This window comes from Mauremys reevesii, linkage group 19 (genome assembly GCF_016161935.1).
Source record: "Mauremys reevesii isolate NIE-2019 linkage group 19, ASM1616193v1, whole genome shotgun sequence".
In the NCBI taxonomy this organism is placed as follows: Eukaryota; Metazoa; Chordata; order Testudines; family Geoemydidae; genus Mauremys; species Mauremys reevesii.
The window spans coordinates 5,715,166-5,732,094 of record NC_052641.1 but is presented as its reverse complement, the minus strand read 5'-3'; the positions used below and the strand labels follow the sequence as shown (position 1 = coordinate 5,732,094).

The 16,929-nt window shown below is 55.8% G+C and overlaps 1 protein-coding gene across 1 annotated transcript in view; it reads left to right on the top strand.

The window, feature by feature from the left end:
- Nucleotides 1-16,929, top strand: part of NDOR1 (NADPH dependent diflavin oxidoreductase 1) — a 40,244-nt gene that overhangs the window by 1,923 nt on the left and 21,392 nt on the right. Inside the window, exons 2-8 of the mRNA XM_039506436.1 lie at nucleotides 7,697-7,831; nucleotides 9,293-9,370; nucleotides 10,006-10,103; nucleotides 11,683-11,781; nucleotides 13,052-13,153; nucleotides 15,682-15,873; nucleotides 16,787-16,908. Coding sequence (XP_039362370.1) covers nucleotides 7,697-7,831; nucleotides 9,293-9,370; nucleotides 10,006-10,103; nucleotides 11,683-11,781; nucleotides 13,052-13,153; nucleotides 15,682-15,873; nucleotides 16,787-16,908 — 826 coding nt within the window. The remainder of the gene's footprint in view (nucleotides 1-7,696; nucleotides 7,832-9,292; nucleotides 9,371-10,005; nucleotides 10,104-11,682; nucleotides 11,782-13,051; nucleotides 13,154-15,681; nucleotides 15,874-16,786; nucleotides 16,909-16,929) is intronic.

Sequence of the window (16,929 nt, the reverse complement as noted above, 5' to 3'; positions counted from 1 at the left end):
AGAGAAGAGCAACAAAAATGATTAACAGTCTAGAAAACATGATCTATGAGGGAAGATAGAAAAAATTGGGTTTGTTTAGTCTGGCAAAGAGAAGGCTGAGAGGGGACATGATAACAGTTTTCAAGTACATAAAAGGTTGTTAGGAGGAGGAGGGAAAAAAATTGTTCTTCTTAACCTCTGAGGACAGGACAAGAATCAATGGGCTTAAACTGCAGCAAGGGCGGTTTAGGTTGGACATTAGGAAAAACTTCCTAACTGTCAGGGTGGTTAAGCACTGGAATAAATTGCCTAGGGAGGTTGTGGAATCTCCATCATTGGAGACTTTTAAGAGCAGGTTAGAGAAACACCTGTCAGGGATGGTCTAGATCATCAGTCCTGCCATGAGTGCAGGGGACTGGATGAGATGACCTCTCCAGGTCCCTTCCAGTTCTATGATTCTGTGATTCTATTCCTTGCTCTAGGAGCTTTGCCAAAATACAGGTCCAAGTTCTACAGCTGCTACAGTTCCAGCAGGGATGTAGCAGAAAATAAAGATTGAACAATTCCACCCTCATAAACCTTGCCCTTTCAAATGCCAGGGAGAGTAGATGGGCCCAGAGCCCGGTCCAAAGTTGACACCCTGTGACATTTTGGGGTTCAACCCAGACCAGTAAGGGGTTATATCACCCCCTTCTCTGCAGCTCTGGGTCTCTTAAATGCTATGCTGCTACGTTTCACAGCCCATACATCACTAGCCAGCAGACAAGCATGCAGGTCATACCCTGGCTTCCACTGCCCAGTTAGTGTTTTTGCAGAATGATCCCCTGCACCTCCCACCTGGTCCCAAATTTCCGCAAAACTGTCTCCCTCTGGCGCCATCTCCTGGAACACAGCCGTTATTGCGGAGATGAAGGAAGAGGGGGACATGCATCAGGGGCCTAGTTGTGTCCTGGGTGATAGCCAGTTCCCACCACCCAACACAGATGTAATGAGGTTGAGTAGTGCCCGTATAAGAAAATTGAAAACTACTGATTATTCCTCAAAAAAAGGTTTGTAATGATTTTCGACTATAAAGGCAACACAGACAAAATAAGAAAAGCAAGAATAAAGACCAACACTGAATAAGGATTAATATAAATGGCAAGTTATACTGAAGACAAGCACAAGTACATGTAAAGTTATTATTCATCAACTACTTACTACTATTCTTAACACTATAGTATCGATACAGACTTGAGATCAATTCAGCTCAAGCAACCAGACTTCTTTACTCCATAAACTTACCCTGCATTCGCCCAAAAATACGTTACCCTTCAGTCGGCCGTTTTCTGCACTGGCCAGGTACAGACAGTCGAGAAGTGCACATCCCTTCAGTTCAAGGGGTGTGGGTCAGGTTTCCCTTATGACCGACACACACACAGTCCTTTGTTCTTTTTATCTTGTCTGTTCAGCCGTGTTTTAAAACAGACCGACCAGTCAGGGTAGGCCAGATTCTCAGTGTGGTCTGTGCTGTCGCTTTGCCTGTATAATTTATGCTTACTTATCTCCTTGTGTCGCTTTGACTGTATAATTTATGTTTACTTATCTCCTTGTAGCCAGTTGTTTTAAATGTGGTTAATGTGAGTTAGACAAGCTGTGCCTGGGGGGGTACAACTTAACACAAGGTGCTGACTCCTACAAAGTGAGATATCTGGTTGCAGCGCGTTTTGACCACAAGTCTGTTTCCTTTTGCAAAGCTTGCTTTTTAAAGCTAACTTTACAAGGCTTGCTTTGTGAAACTTCCAGAAGTTTGAGGCCTAGCATTGACAATACTTTTGTTCAGTTCAGGCTTGACATTACAATTGTCCAAATTATTCACAGTTATTAAATGTGCAGCTTCTTTAAAGAGACAGAAACAGCAGCTCATTAATCCAACTGGTGTTTAACAACCACTCATTTCAATCACAGTATTGAGCTGGTTTAGATAAAAAAAAAAGTTTATTAAAGAAAAGGCTTAACTGATACCAGGTATAGGGAATAAAGACAGGGTTACAAACAAACAAATGTAGAAATACACTTTAAGATTTAAGAACATAAGAACGGCCATACTGAGTCAGACCAAAGGTCCATCCAGCCCAGTATCTGTCTACCGACAGTGGCCAATGCCAGGTCCCCCAGAGGGAGTGAACCTAACAGGTAATGATCAAGTGATCTCTCTCCTGCCATCCATCTCCACCCTCTGACAAACAGAGGCTAGGGACACCATTCTTACCCATCCTGGCTAATAGCCATTTATGGACTTAACCTCCATTAATTTATCTAGTTCTCTTTAAACCCTGTTATAGTCCTAGCCTTCACAACCTCTTCAGGCAAGGAGTTCCACAGGTTGACTGTGCGCTGTGTGAAGAAGAACTTCCTTTTATTTGTTTTAAACCTGCTGCCCATTAATTTCATTTGGTGGCCCCTAGTTCTTATATTACGGAAACAAGTAAATAACTTTTCCTTATTCACTTTCTCCACACCACTCATGATTTTATATACCTCTATCATATCCCCCCTTAGTCTCCTCTTTTCCAAGTTGAAAAGTCCTAGCATCTTTAATCTCTCCTCATATGGGACCCGTTCCTAACCCCTAATCATTTTAGTTGCCCTTTCTGGAACTTTTTCTAATGCCAGTATAGCCTTTTTGAGATGAGATATGAGATTTAAACCTAGTTTCAGCAAATTACAATCTTTGCCTCAGTAAGTTTCCTACCTAAACTTAGTTCCCAGAGATTTCAACCCCCTTGGTTGAAGGACCCAGCACTCTGTGATTTCAAGAGCTCCGGGCCCTGGAATACCCCAGATGAATGATACCTTAAATGTCTTTTTACCCCCCTTATATCATCCCCAAATGCACTGTCTCTCTTTCAAGAGCCAGGAAGGCTTCTTGCTGTTCTTCCCTTCCTGTGTGCTACCCACCCCCCTGCTGATTTATATGTAAATTGGGCTTCCATTGTATTCTTAATTTACATGGATTGGCGACAGGTAAGGTAGCTGCCTTCCGTCCTGTCTGGGAGAAAACACGTTTCCCCCGTTTTTGGTCACAGACTTTAAAGCGTCATATCAGTGAATGTCCATAATTCCTCATATAGTGTGAGCACAGACGTTTCACAATATTAGTCACCAGTGTGTGTCAGGCGTTCATAAAAGACTTTATTCAATACACTTTTATAATACAGTCATATTGTATACAATCAGTTGATACATGCTGGTGCTCTCAATGGTAGGTTGATGACTTTGTGTATGTTAATATAAAAATATTTCCAGTATCTCTTGATTTACCTTGGAGACACATTCAAGCTGGCGGAACCACATTCCTTTGTCTAGGTTGGGGTACCCTATGACCTGCTTGCCTGCCATTTTAAGAACATAGTTTCAGCACATTTGTAATTTTGCGTGTTACCTGTACATACACCACACACTAATATTAATGATCAGTGAGTTGTGAGTTTTCCAGTGGTACATTACATTGTATCATTTGGGGTCTATATCATAGCAACGTTAGGTGTAGTGTGTGCGTCAGGCCTGACAGCTGTTGCTGCCTTAGAGCAGTGAGCCACCTCTGTGTGTCAGCCCCTCCCGGAGAATGCCCTGTCGGCAAATACCTCTCATTTATATCTAGCAGACTCTAGCTCAAGCCCCTCTGCTGACTGCCCCTGTGGTGGGGTATCTCCAGGAGAGAAGACAAGTGTCTCACACAGGCAGATCCCACAGTGAGATACTTCACAAACAGGTGGTTGACTTTTATATCAGATTCGGTTTCCAGATGGGTTTAAAATATAGAGCACGCTGCATCATTGTGACAAAGGCATAGACGGCAATTGCAAAATCCTCATCCAGATGAAGTTGTCAGAATCTCCTGGCTACACATAAGTGGGAGGAGGTGGGTGGGAGCCATCCTGGTAACTTGCTACCTGGTCAAACAGCCAGGTTTGGGGGAATAGGAGGAATGCGGTGGACATAATTTATGTACATGGACTTCAGCAAGGCTTTTGATACAATCCCACATGACATTCTGATAGGTAAGCTGGAGAAATGCAGGTTTGGCAGAACTACCATTAAGTGGGTACATCATTGGTTAAAGAACCGCAAACAAAGAGTAACTATTAATGGGATGATGTCAGGCTGGAGGGGGGTCTCCAAGTGGGGTTCCACAGGGATCTGTTCTGGGTCCGGTGTTGCGTAACATCTTTATTGATGACCTGGATGTAGGACTAGCGAGCACACTGATCAGATTGGCAGATGACTCAAAGCTAGGGGGGTTGCCAACACGTTGGAGGCTAGAGCTACAATTCAGAGGGATCTTGATACATTGGAGAACTGGGCTATAGACAACAAAATGAAATTCAACAAAGACAAATGTAAGATGCTGCACTTAGGGAAGAAAAACCAACTGCACAAATGCAGAATGGGGGAGTGTAACAAGGTCCTCTGCCTGCCCCTCTTCCTGGGGCCCACTGGCTGCCCCAATAAAACTCAGAGAGGCCTCTAGTTCTTCAGTGCCACATTTCCAACCACCAGTGATATACTATATACAGCTCGCAGGCCTGACAAGCTCCTCTTCCGCCGAGTCTGCCCTCAGCCTGGAGACTGACCTTCCCCTGGCCATTCCCCCTTCTGCCAGCCAGCCTGTATAGCCCCTGAATCCTCAGGCCCACAGGTGCAGCCCGTTCTAAAGGCCAGGCACCAGGCTTCTCCCCAGCCCCAATCTATTTCCCCTGATTGGGGCTGGCTGAACAGGGGCTAATTAGGTGCCTTTGCACCAGCACCCTGCTACAGGGAGAACTGGCTTGGCAGCAGCACTGCTGAGAAGGCTCTGGGAGCCGTGGTGGATCACAAGCTCAACATGAGTCAGCAACGTGATGCTGTTGCAAAAAAAGCAAATGCGAGTTTAGGTTGCTTTAACAGAGCAGGTCTCGGGAGATGATCGAGTACTACTCAGTGCTGGTTAGGCATCAGCTGGGCTACTGTGTCCAGTTTTGGTCACCAGTGTATAGAAAGGATGTGGAGAAACGGGAGGATCCAGAGGTGAGCAACAAAGATGATCAACGGGATGGAATGCCAGGCAGGTGAGCAAGGTTCTGAAGGAACCGGGTACGTTTAGTTTAGAAAAGAGGGGACACGATAGCAGTCTTCAAATGCTTGAAAGGCTGCCAGAAAACAGATGGATAAAAGTTGTTCTCTCTTGCCACAGAGGGCAGGACAAGAGGCAGTGGGTTCAATCCCCACCGCTATGGGGAGGAGATTGGGTTCGTTGCTTCCCACGAAGCCCCAGGGGCACTCCAAGAACCTGCTGCAGCTGCTCAGCAGCACCCCCTGCTGGCTGTGTGCTGCGTTGAGGTGGGGCAAGAGAGTAGCTCTGGCTGCTCAGTCAGCTGCTTCCCTGCTGGGAGCCCCAGGGAGAGCAGGGCAGGGGCTTGACTGGCTCTGCCTGAGCCTAGAGCAGCCTCTGGCACCGGACGGCTCCCTGCTCCCACACCAGTGCCCCCTCTCATTTTTACCACGCAGGTGCGGAATGAATTTTCTTATGGGCACCAATATGGAGGTGATGTGTGACACCTCATCTCCGTACTGGGGCCCGTAATAAAATTCATGTGACGGGGGTGGGGCTGAGGGGTTCGGAGTGGGGGTGGGGGCACAGGGCTGGGGTATGAGGGGGTGAGGGCTGCGGCTGGGGTTCCGGACTCTGGGGCGCGGCTGGGGTGCAGGAGGGGGCTAAGGGCTGGAGCAGAGGGGTGAGGGGGTGAGAGCTCCGGCAGGGGGTCCAGGGATGAGGGGTTTGGGGTGCAGGCTACTCTGGGGCTAAGGGGGGAGAGAGAGGACTCCCCCCAGCTCTCTCTCCCTGCTGCAGGGCTGGGGCCGGGGCCGTGGGATAGGTGCCTCTCCCCTGCCATCTCTCCCTCCTGCATGGCGCTTTATAGGCTGCCGTGCAGCTTAGAGGGACCTGAGCCCCACACAGCCTCCGGGAGAGGTGAGACCAACCCGCAGTTCCAGTTCCTGATTCTCTGCCCCAGCCCCGGGCAGAGCAACCTGGGGGTTACCCTAACCCCCACTAGGTGGCATCAGTCCCCTGGGGACCCCACTGCTGCTGGGGATAGTTGAGCACAGCCTGCAACAGCCGCTGCCCCTTCCACGTCCGATGTGCCCCTCTGCACCCCAACATGCCACCTGCAGCCAGGGCAGTGGGAGCGGTGATGTGGGAACATACTGGCTCTGTGCCCACTGGAGACTCCCCTCCCTCAAAGCAGGGGAAATCCAGCAGGTCTGGCAGGTAGTTCTGCTCCCAGTGCTGGCTGAGTGGTATGCATCAGCGCGGCTGCCCCAGAGTACCGACCGTGGCCCCCTGCCCCTTTTGGAATCGTGCGTCTGGCCCTGGGGCTGTAGGGGGACGACTCTGCTGTTGGCCGATGACGGTGCACCCTGATACTGCAGCAATGGGCAGGTACCATAGATGTTTTTAAAACAAATGCCCGATACTGCCCCTGCTGGAGTTGGTGGGAGTTTCACTCTCTCCTTGGTTGGAAGTAAGATACACCCCGTAGTCCAGGGGTTCTCAAACTGGGGTTCAGGACCCCTCAGGGGGTCGCAAGGTTATTACATGGGGGTCACGAGCTGTCAGCCTCCACCCCAAACCCTGCTTTGCATCCAGCATTTATAATGGTGTTAAATGTATAAAAAGTGTTTGTAATTTATAAGCAACATGCTTGCTATTTGAAAGGGGTCAGCAGCACAGAAGTTTGAGAACCACTGCCGTAGTCCTCCAGGGACACCATCACCTTGAAGCTCAGGCTTCAGTCTGACCTGGGACATGAGAGCCATGCACACAGGATCCCCGGCACCAAAAGAGATTAGGGAGGAAAAATCCCCTGGTCAGATCCTTGTACAGTTGGTGGCACTTTGTGTCTAGCTAGTGTTGCTGTTCCCGTTCTAGATAGTGAGTCACTTCTCCTGTGTGTTTGTGGGTCCTTCACACAGCAACAAGGGGTGCAGGGCCGGCTCTAGGGTTTTTGCCGCCCCAAGCAAAAAAAAAAACCCTCCGAGAACGCAACTGCCGAAGCGAAAAAAAAAAAAGGTGGCCGGAGTGCCGCCCCTGGAATTGTGCCGCTCCGAGAACGTGCTTGGTTTGCTGGTGCCTAGAGCTGGTCCTGGAGGGGTGGGAAATATTTGAAAGCTAGGGAAGTGGGATTGCAAATCAACAGCGGTTGGCAGGGGCCTGACACTACTTTGAAATCATTGTCTGCAGTCGACTCGACTTTGAGCCAGCAGCATCCCTGCTGTCAAGTCCCTTTACCCACGTGGTAATCATGCTACTTTGTCCCTCCTCTGGTGTTTCTCTTTGGAGACTCTCAAAAGTTAATTAAGTCTCAGCACCTCTCTTTCAGCCAGTCACTTAGGCACTATTGTCACATGCATTCTGCAGCTGGGCAGACTGCAGCCTCGCCCAAGGCTGCCCAGCAAGGCAGCAGCGGACGTGGGACTAGAGTCTCGAATCTCTGATTGCTAGTGCCTTGTTCTAACCCCTAGGCCCTGGTATGTGCTAGCTGCTGAAGCATCGCTCCCTGGACTCCACCCAAACAGGATCCTGCTGAAGCTCCCGGTGACTCCCCGGAGTGGCTCCCAGCACGACAGGGCCCCTGAACTGTGCGAGAGCGCTGCAGCTCCCCTGGGCTCTGCTGAGTAGTTTTGTCTCTTTCAGATGGCGGAACGGAAGCTCCTCGTTCTCTTTGGCAGCCAGACTGGGACGGCTCAAGATACAGCCGAGAGAATTGGCAGGGAAGCCAAGCGGCGCCGCTTTCACTGCAGGGTGGAGGCCCTGGACAGTTACCCTGTGGTGAGTGCGGGGGTAAAATGAATGCTGAGGCCGAGAAGAGCCTTGTGCAGCTTCTATCTTCATCCCTTGCCACCGAGTTCCTTTCAGGGGCGCTGGACAGCACCCCGGCTACACGTCAGCCGCTGTCCTCTGACAAGGCTTGGCTGGTGCGCCGGCCTCCGAGTCCCCTTGCAAGCGCACAAGCTCTGCGCTGCTGCAGAGACTGAGAACTGGGCCAGGAGTTAAACATGCCTTTAGCTGTGTTAGTGCAAATTGGTGCCACCCTGAGTTTACTTAAGGCCATTTTCTCCGAGACAAAGAGCATGAGCGTGTGCTGCAGAAACTGGGGGTGCCAGGGGCCAGAATGAGAGAAGACAAAGCCACTTGCGAAAACCACAAACGGGTCTTGTTAAAACCTGCTGTTCGTGCTGTGCTGGGTGGGCCGAGAGGCTGTGACAAAGTGCGCCAGGCCCTTCTGAGCACACGGCTGAACTGCGTAAACCTGGGCCTGGTTAAAGCTGCTGGATCAGATACTGCTGCCGGGAGGATCCATGCAGTGCTCACTTGGCTGCCTGTGCCCAGAATGCCCTCCCTGCTGGTGTCCTGTGGGGGGGCGGGGCAGCGTGTGGGGCTGGAGCTGTGTGGGGCTGTGCGGGGGGCAGTGTGTGGGGCTGGCCATGCGGAGGGGCGGTGCAGGGGGTCTGGCTGTGCGGGGGGTTGGAACTGTGGGGGGGGTGGTATGCAGGGCTGGGGGCAAGGTGTGGGTTGGGCGGTGCACGGGACTGGGGCTGTGCAGGGGGTCTGGCCATGCGGGGGGGCGGTGTGCAGGACTGGGGAAGTGTGTGGGTCTGGCCATGCGGGGGGCGGTGTGCGGGGCTGGGGCTGTGGCAGTGGGTCTGGCTGTGCGGGGCGGTGTGCAGGACTGGGGCAGTGTGTGGATCTGGCCGTGCAGAGGGGGCTGTGCGGGGTCTGGCTGTGCGGGGTTGGAGCTGTGGTGGGGGTATGCAGGGCTGGGGGCAGGGTGTGGGTCTGGCTGTGTGCAGGGCCCATGTGGAGGGCTGTAGCTGTGCAGGGGGGCAGTGCATCGGTCTGGCTGTGTGTGTGTGGGGGGGCAGTGTGCATGACAGTGTGTGTGGGGGGTTCTGACTATGTGAGAGGGGGTGCATTATGCAGGGCTGTGACTGCGGGTGTGGGGGGGTCTGGCTGTGAGGGGGCAGGGTGGGCCGGGGGCTGTGCCAGGGGGGCAGTGTATCGGTCTGGCTGTGTGTGGGGGGCAGTGTGCATGACAGTGTGGGGGTCTGACTGTGAGAGGGGGTGCATTATGCAGGGCTGTGACTGCGGGTGTGGGGGTCGGGCTGGGAGGGGGCAGGGTGGGGCGGGGGCTGGGCCGGGGGGGCAGTGTGCGCTGTCTTGTGCAGGTTGCCAGTGGATGTTGAAGGTTGCTGGCCTAACCGCGTGTGTCCATGTTTGTTGTGCCCGCAGGCGCAGCTGATCCAGGAGCTGCTGGTGGTATTTGTGTGTGCAACCACGGGCCAGGGGGACCCGCCTGACAACATGAAGGTATTGTTCCTACCCCCAGTTTGACTCCTGTGACTGTGTTTCTGCGAGAACCGATTGTTTCCTAAACAGGCAGGCAGCAGCAGGTGGCGCCTGCTTGCAGCGATTTGGGGAGCGCGGGTGGGATGTGTAGGGAGTGGTGGAGGGTTATAGAGACCAGGAGGGGAGCCAGAGATGGGGATCATGGGGCTACATGGGACCCCATGCGACAATAGCCCCATCACAGCCTTTCTTTGGGGAGACTTCGGGGCTGAAAAGCACCTGCTACTTCTGCTAGGACATAAATGTGGAAGGTGATGCCATCTCAGCAGCTTGCTGGGTGATGGTGGCCTCAGTTTGTCCTGCTGTCATGGCAAGGCAGGGCTTGGCTTGTGCTTGCCGAGTGCTCCCTGCTGACTGACACCATGGCAAGGCCGACTGTTGCTTGTTTCCTGGCTTCAGTTTGCTGGATAAAGCAGAGAACTCATTGTATTCTGCATCTCCAAGGACTCAGCTGAACCGATCACCCAACTGAGACAGACCCCAGTCGATCACGGCCCCGCCCCAGCAGGATTGGGCCCGCGGGGCAGGAGGGTAGAGCAGCCTGTGGGATGGGTGCACGTTGGAGCCGTGCGATTCTTGACTGTGTTTGCTTGTAGAATTTCTGGAGGTTTATCTTCCGAAAGAACCTGTCCCCCGCCTCCCTTTGCCAGATGGACTATGCTGTGCTGGGCCTCGGAGACTCCTCCTATCCCAAGTGAGTGGCTTGTCCACGGCCCTTGGCAGTATTACGCACTGAGTTCCCAGCCAGGCCTGCGGGTTGCTGAAAGCCGTTGATCAATCCCCTCCCAGCACCGAGTGCGTTGGGGTGAGGAGAGCTGTTCTGAGACCCTCTGTGCAAATCAACCCGGGATATCGGAAAAGCTCAAAGTCACTAGAGGATCTGTTGGGTCTGTAGGCTGAGCAGGGCAGCCTGGTGCGTGTGTCGCGCAAGTGATGTGCCCGGGGAGAGGGCAGCCTACGCTGCGGGGCGGGGGGCGAGCGGCACCCCCGGGGAGAGGGCGGCCCGGGGTGTGTGTCGGCCACCCAGCCCCCCCAGGGAGACGGCAGCCTATGCTGCGTGGGCGGGCGGCGGCAGCCCCGGGAGAGGGCAGCCCCGGCTGCGTGTCGGCAGCCCAGCCCCCACCCCCGGGGAGAGGGCAGCCCGTGCTGCGTGTGAGCCCCCCAGTACCCCCGGGGAGAGGGCAGCCCCGGCTGCGTGTGACCCGCCCAGCCCCCCCGGGGAGAGGGCGACCCGGGCTGCGTGTCGGCCACCCAGCCCCCCCCGGGGAGAGGGCAGCACGGGCTGCGTGTCGGCCGCCCAGCCCCCCCGGGGAGAGGGCAGCACGGGCTGCGTGTCAGCCCCCCAGCCCCGGGGAGAGGCAGCCCGGGCTGCGTGTCGGCCCCAGCCCCGGGAGAGGGCAGCCCGGGCTGCGTGTCGGCCCCAGCCCCGCCCGGGAGAGGGCAGCCCGGGCTGCGTGTCGGCCCTCCAGCCCCGGGAGAGGGCAGCCCGGGCTGCGTGTCGGCTGCCCAGCCCCGGGAGAGGCAGCCCGGGCTGCGTGTGAGCTGAGCTGCCCAGCCCCGGTGAGAGGCAGCCCGGGCTGCGTGTCAGCCCCCAGCCCCGGGAGAGGGCAGCCCGGGCTGTGTGTCGGCCGCCCAGCCCCGCCCCCGGGAGAGGCAGCCCGGGCTGCGTGTCGGCCCCCAGCCCCGGGAGAGGGCAGCCCGGCTGCGTGTGAGCCCCCCAGTACCCCCGGGGAGAGGGCAGCCCGGGCTGCGTGTCGGCCGCCCAGCCCCCCCCCCGGGGAGAGGGCAGCCCAGGCTGCGTGTCGGCCGCCCAGCCCCCCCGGGGAGAGGGCGGCCCAGCAGCAGAGCCGTGGCTGGAGCCCAGAGGCTCTCGCCTGCCTGGCCTGTGTGCAGGCAGGATAGCTGTGGGGAAGAAGCCGTGCCTGGGAGCGAGAGCCTGTTTTCTGGGCATTCAAAGGCTGATGGGAGGGTGGGAGATTCTTTTCCTTGAAAGCCGGCCAGCCCCTCCCGGGGAGCAGGTAGGATCATGGGGACGTGCTGCACCCCGGTCCGTCCCCCTCAGCTGGGGGAGCCCAGTCCGTCCTGTCGGCTCGGCAACAGGACAGAAATGTGCACGTGGGGCCAAGCAAGCAGGACCACGGGCTATCAGGTTTGGGGGGGGCTGGGGCAGGCACCAGCCCCCTGCTTCGCTGCCCAGCAGCAATGGGATTGCTTGCTCCCAAGTGTAAAGCCCCCCCCAACTGTGTCTGTGTCTCGGATTCTTCTTGGCCCAGGTTTAATTTTGTTGCGAAGAAGCTGCACAAGCGGCTGCAGCAGCTCGGGGCCAGCCCCATCCTGCCAGTCGCCTTGGGAGACGACCAGCACGACTTGGGGTAAGCGCACTGCCTGGGGGAGGGGCTGCTGTCAGGATCCCCCCTGTGGCTTCGGTCCCCCAGCTAGCGCAGGGCTGTGAGTGCTGCACCCCCAGCTCGGTCTGTGGAGCAAGGCAGCGGGCTCTGATTTCCCGGGGCGGGTGCACACCCCTGCAGCAGCTCTGCTCCTGCCCCTGAAATTAAGGAGCTGCCCTCCCCACAGCTCTGCTTATGGACCTGTATTCCCCTGCTGTGCATCCCCTCCCCCTCCCACACGCACCTCAGTCCTTCCCTGCTGAACCCTGGTTTCCAGGCCTGGCTGCCTGTTCCCCTCAGTCTCTGCTAATGCTCTGCACACCTGGCCTGCAGCCCACCCCCTTGGTTCTAATCCTGGGTCCCCCCGCAACCTCACACTGCTGATTTTCCCCATTCCTGACCTGCAGTCCTGACGAGACTGCCCCCTTATCCCGCCAGTCATGTGGTTTTGTCACACGTCCAGCACAGGCTGAAGCCTGCTGCACTGATTTTCACCCATGATCGAAGCCAGTTCATGTTGAAGTAAAATCTCACCTCATGTTCTAATCTCCCTGTCCTGTCCGGAGCGCACTGATTACTCAGGTATGTCTGCAGAGCACGGGCAGCTGCCAGGACCTGCTGCATAATGTGCACCTAACCCACTGCACAGCTCTGGCCAGGTTACCAGAGCTCCTGCCCCACGGACAAGCGCCCCCCCCGGCTCATTGCATGTGCACGTCTCATTGCTTCAGGGAGCTCAGGGGAGGCTGCTGCACTTGGCTCTGAAGAGCCTCCTCTCTGAACTCCGGGCCTGGTTGGAGAGTCCTCCCTAGAACGCTGTCCCTGTTCCGGTTTGCCCGTGTGACCCCTCCACAGGGACCAGCTGGGCAGCCCCCACCTGTCAGGCGTCTGTCTTGTCGCCTCTGCCTACTGCTGCTCCTCCAAGTGGGACTACACAGAGGGCCCAGCCTGGTGACCAGCCCTCCATGCTGGGAGAAGTGGAACCGATGCTCAGCACCGGCGGGGGCGTCCAGGTTACGTAGCTTCATTGCCACGTGCCGTGCCATGGGCAGTCCCCCTTCAGCTGGGCTGCGGGGGCTGGGAGCTAGCGGCTCGCATCTCTCTGGTGCCCCCTCTGGCTGACTGAAGGAACCACACTTGGCAGCGTTGCAGGAAGAAGGTTTCTGAAGTTTGGGGGTCACAGGGATGCAGGGTCCCAGCAGCCCCCCAGCCCAATGATACAAGCCCTGCTGCAGTTTGTATTTTCCTCCTGCAGGCCGGATGCAGTGGTTGATCCCTGGCTACTGGACTTGTGGGGAAGGATCCTACCCTTGTACCCTCTGCCTCCTGGCCTTGGCATTATCGGCCCAGATGTCCTGTGAGTACCAAGGGTGGGCACAGACCACTGCTGGCTAGTGGGGAGCTGATTGGTTGCACATGCTGCATTGAAATACTGCTTTCCCAGGCCGGTCCTTGTGGCCACACAACTCTGCCCTGTACGCTCGGTTGGAAGCTTCCTGCCCCGGTTGCCAGAGTCCCAGACACACCCTGGATGAAAGAGCCTTGCTTCAACCCGTCTGGCACACAGTAGAAAAGGAAGGTGCCAGGCTGTCTGGAGTGACTCTGGGACATGAGTACCAACCGCAGGGCAGACTGTCAAGGAGCAGGGCACACACCCCAAACTGGTTGTGAGTTCTGTACAGAGATTTCACCAACCAAATGTCAAGTGTGAACAGCAGCCTTAACACGGAGTCACAGACAGTCCCCTCGGGTACTCCAGTCTGTCTTGCCATCCACACAAACCTGCCTTTGTGATGGATGGGCCCTTACACCAAAAATCACAACAATATTCAGGTTATTCCCCGTCCCAATACCCCAGGTCAATTGCACCTTTAAATCCTGCACCAAAGACAACGCGTGTAGCCAATCTTATAATAAATTACAGTGGAACCTCATTTATCCGATCTAATTGGGACCAGATCGGATAATTAAAAATTCAGATAATCAGGAGAATGGCAGGACTCGGACTGTCAGCCTTGTCGCCTGGGGCTGACAGCCTAAGCCCCGCCGCCTAGTTCGGTTAATATGGAGAGCTGGATAACGGAGGCTCACATGAGCGGGGTTCCACTCTAACTAAAGGCTTATTAATTAAGAAAAAGAAATGGGAGAGTTATTTACAAAGTTAAAGCAGGTAAACGTACACACACAAATGAGTTACAGTCTTAGGTTCCAACGGGTAATAAAAGCTGCTGTAATACCCAAATGCTGTATGTCCTCTAGGGTTAACCCGCGCCAAGCACTGGGGATCCCTCGCTTATGCTTAGAAATCTTGCCCTCTCCAAGTCCAGTATCATAGTGATCCAGTTTCTTCTTGTGAGGGATTTTTATTCCCTTGCCCCAGAGTTCAGGCTGATGGGATGGGTCCGTGTGCGTGTCTCCTCTTCATGGGTGTGGGGGGAGCAGTCTCCAAAGTCTTTGTCCTCTGATGTTTCACGATGGCTCATGTGGGCCGTTTTGTAGGCAGGACCTAACACCTTCCGTAGGAAGCCGCCTTTACATTAACTAACGTCTCTTTCCTGTTTGGTGAGCTACACAGTCACACAGGTTTCCACTGCGAACGCTTAATATAACCTTATACAGTGGGGTACAGGTGTTACGTGAGCTCAGTACATGCAGCATGATACAAGCATTTCACAAAGTCTAAACAGAAAACCCCTGGTTATCGATCTAATACGTGTTTTAACAATACTGTACTAACACACAGGTGAGTCAGACGGGTTTCCAGCCATGCACTCATCAGTGTTCAGTTGGGGTCTGGGGGCCTTGGCATGAGCTGGCACCTGCTCTGCCAGTGTCACAGAAGGTCTTTCATGGCGAACCATGTAAAGGGACACAGTCCAGGCTGCGACAGCCCTAAATATGGCATTTGCCTTGCCCCCAAGCGTCAGGCTTATCGTAGCAGAGCTCCCCTATGAGCACCTGCAGGTTCTGTGGGCCCCATTCCTGCCCTGGGGACCCTCCCACAGGGAAATGGGGCTCAGCTTGGTAGTCTCCCCTCCCTCGGTACTGCACAGAGCCTGGCTGGGGATGTGTGCGGGGGAAGGGGGCTCAGGCAGCCGGGGGCTGTTACTGTTCCGTGGGACCCTGACCTCTGCCCCAGAAGAGGGGCTGTGGGATACTGTGCACTGACCCGCCTGCCAGGCTGCATTTCTATCCCGGGTCGTGTTCCCAGCCCAGGAGTCCTGCTCTCTGGTGTGGGGACAGTGGGGCACCAGCTACCTCCATGGGGTGGGGAGACTCCTCTGGGGCCTTCTCCTTTAGCTCGGGAAGGGAGAGCTCCCTCTGCTGTCCCATGTGGGATTCTGCACCGCTCTCTGTGTCCCTGGGGTGGGCTCTTGCTACAGGCATTTCCCTGCTGCCTGGTCCCTGTGTCAGCGGCCTGGGGGTTGCTCTCCGGCAGCACTGCTCGGCGGGGGTTCTGTGCACCTCATCTGCACACCTCACTTCCGTGGCGTGCTTGGAAGCCTTGCAGATTTACTGTGTCCTTTCTGGGACCATCTGTTGCTGGAGCCTGGCTCTGGCTGCCCCAGAATGCATTTGGCCTTGGTTTCTCCCTGTGGAGGATCTGGCTGCGGGGGATCTGCGTGGCAGACTGGCTGGGTTGTGCTCTCTATCTGCATGATAACTTCTAGGGTCCCATGTGCCCTCAGTCTGTGCTCATACTGCAGAGCTGGCCTGGCTCCTGGCAGCGGTTTGGGGCACCTTGGGATCCCTCTGAGTTTGGGAGTAGCCTGCAGATGGTGCCCAGGCAATGCTCCGGGCTTCGGGGGTGACTGGCGCTAACCACCCCTGACCCAGAGAGGCCGTGCAATGGAACCGACTGTGCCACATTGTTCTTCCCTGCAGTTTACCCTCCAAGTTCACGCTGCATTTTCTGGATGAGCGCTCCAGTGGCTGCGACGGGGAGGCAGCCAGGCAGGCCCCCTCAGAGCTGCACCCCTTTGCTGCCCGGGTGGTGTCCAACCTCAGAGTCACGGCAGAATCACACTTTCAGGACGTCCGGCTCATTGAGTTTGATGTCACAGGCTCTGGGATTGAGTGAGTCACCCCTGGATGCACTGGGTTTCTAGCGTCCGCGTGGATCGGGAGCTGCCCTGCCCCTCCTTGTGCTCACAGCGCTGCTAGATGGAGCAGCAGCTGCTGCTCTTTGGAACGTGTTTTTCTGTGGCAGTGACCCCGTGACCTCATCCACTTTCTGTCCCTGCTGGATAGCAGCCCTGAAGAAGGGGCTTTTCTTTCTCCAGGGGTCTCTTCCTGGCCAGAGCAGAGACTCGTTCAGTGGGTTTATCAATCTGTGCAGGGCCATCAGCGTTTGGCTTTCTGCACCTCTCCTCATTGTCCTGTTGTCAGCCTCTCCACCTGCGCAACAGTGGGCCCAACCGCTCTGGTTCGCTGCCACTGGGCAGCCCTTTGAGCGATGCCCCAGGCAGGTGCTGCTCGGGAGGGGAGCAGACCTGATCCCACAGGAAGGGATGAACGTGGTCCCCAGGCCGCACAGACTCCATTTTCCCCCTCCCGGCCACTCCTCTCCAGGTTTCTGCAAGGATGCTGGGCCCCGTGGTTTAATGGGCCCCAGTGGCGCCTAATCTCCAGCCGTTTAGCCCCTGGTGGGCTGGCTCCCTACTCAGCAGAGCTGGTGGAAAACTGGGCTGTATTTTGGCCCTAGCTGGGGATTGGGACGGCACTGATTGGGATTAGCTTGTTGCTTGTTGCTGTTGGAAACCGAGGCGGCAGGGAGCTGGGCAGAGTGATTCCACGCATGGGAGGGGCCTGCCGTGAGGAACAGGCTTCCACCTTCCTCCCACTGCTTGGCAATCCCCCTTTCAACCCCCACCCTCTGCGGGGGCCTGTGAGCTCCCCTCCCGCCCTCCCTCTGCTGCGGTTGGCTGTGCGGGAGGAGCTCGCCGCAGGGATGCCCAGGGGCCATGCTCAGCTGGGACGTGCCCTGCAGGTACAGTGCGGGAGACGTGGTGATGATCCAGCCCCAGAATGCCCCTGAGGACGTGCAGCAGTTCTGCCAGCTCCTGCGCCTGGATCCAGACAGATGCTTCGTGCTGAAGCCCTCTGAGCCCGGTAAGCTCCCCCGCTCCCCGC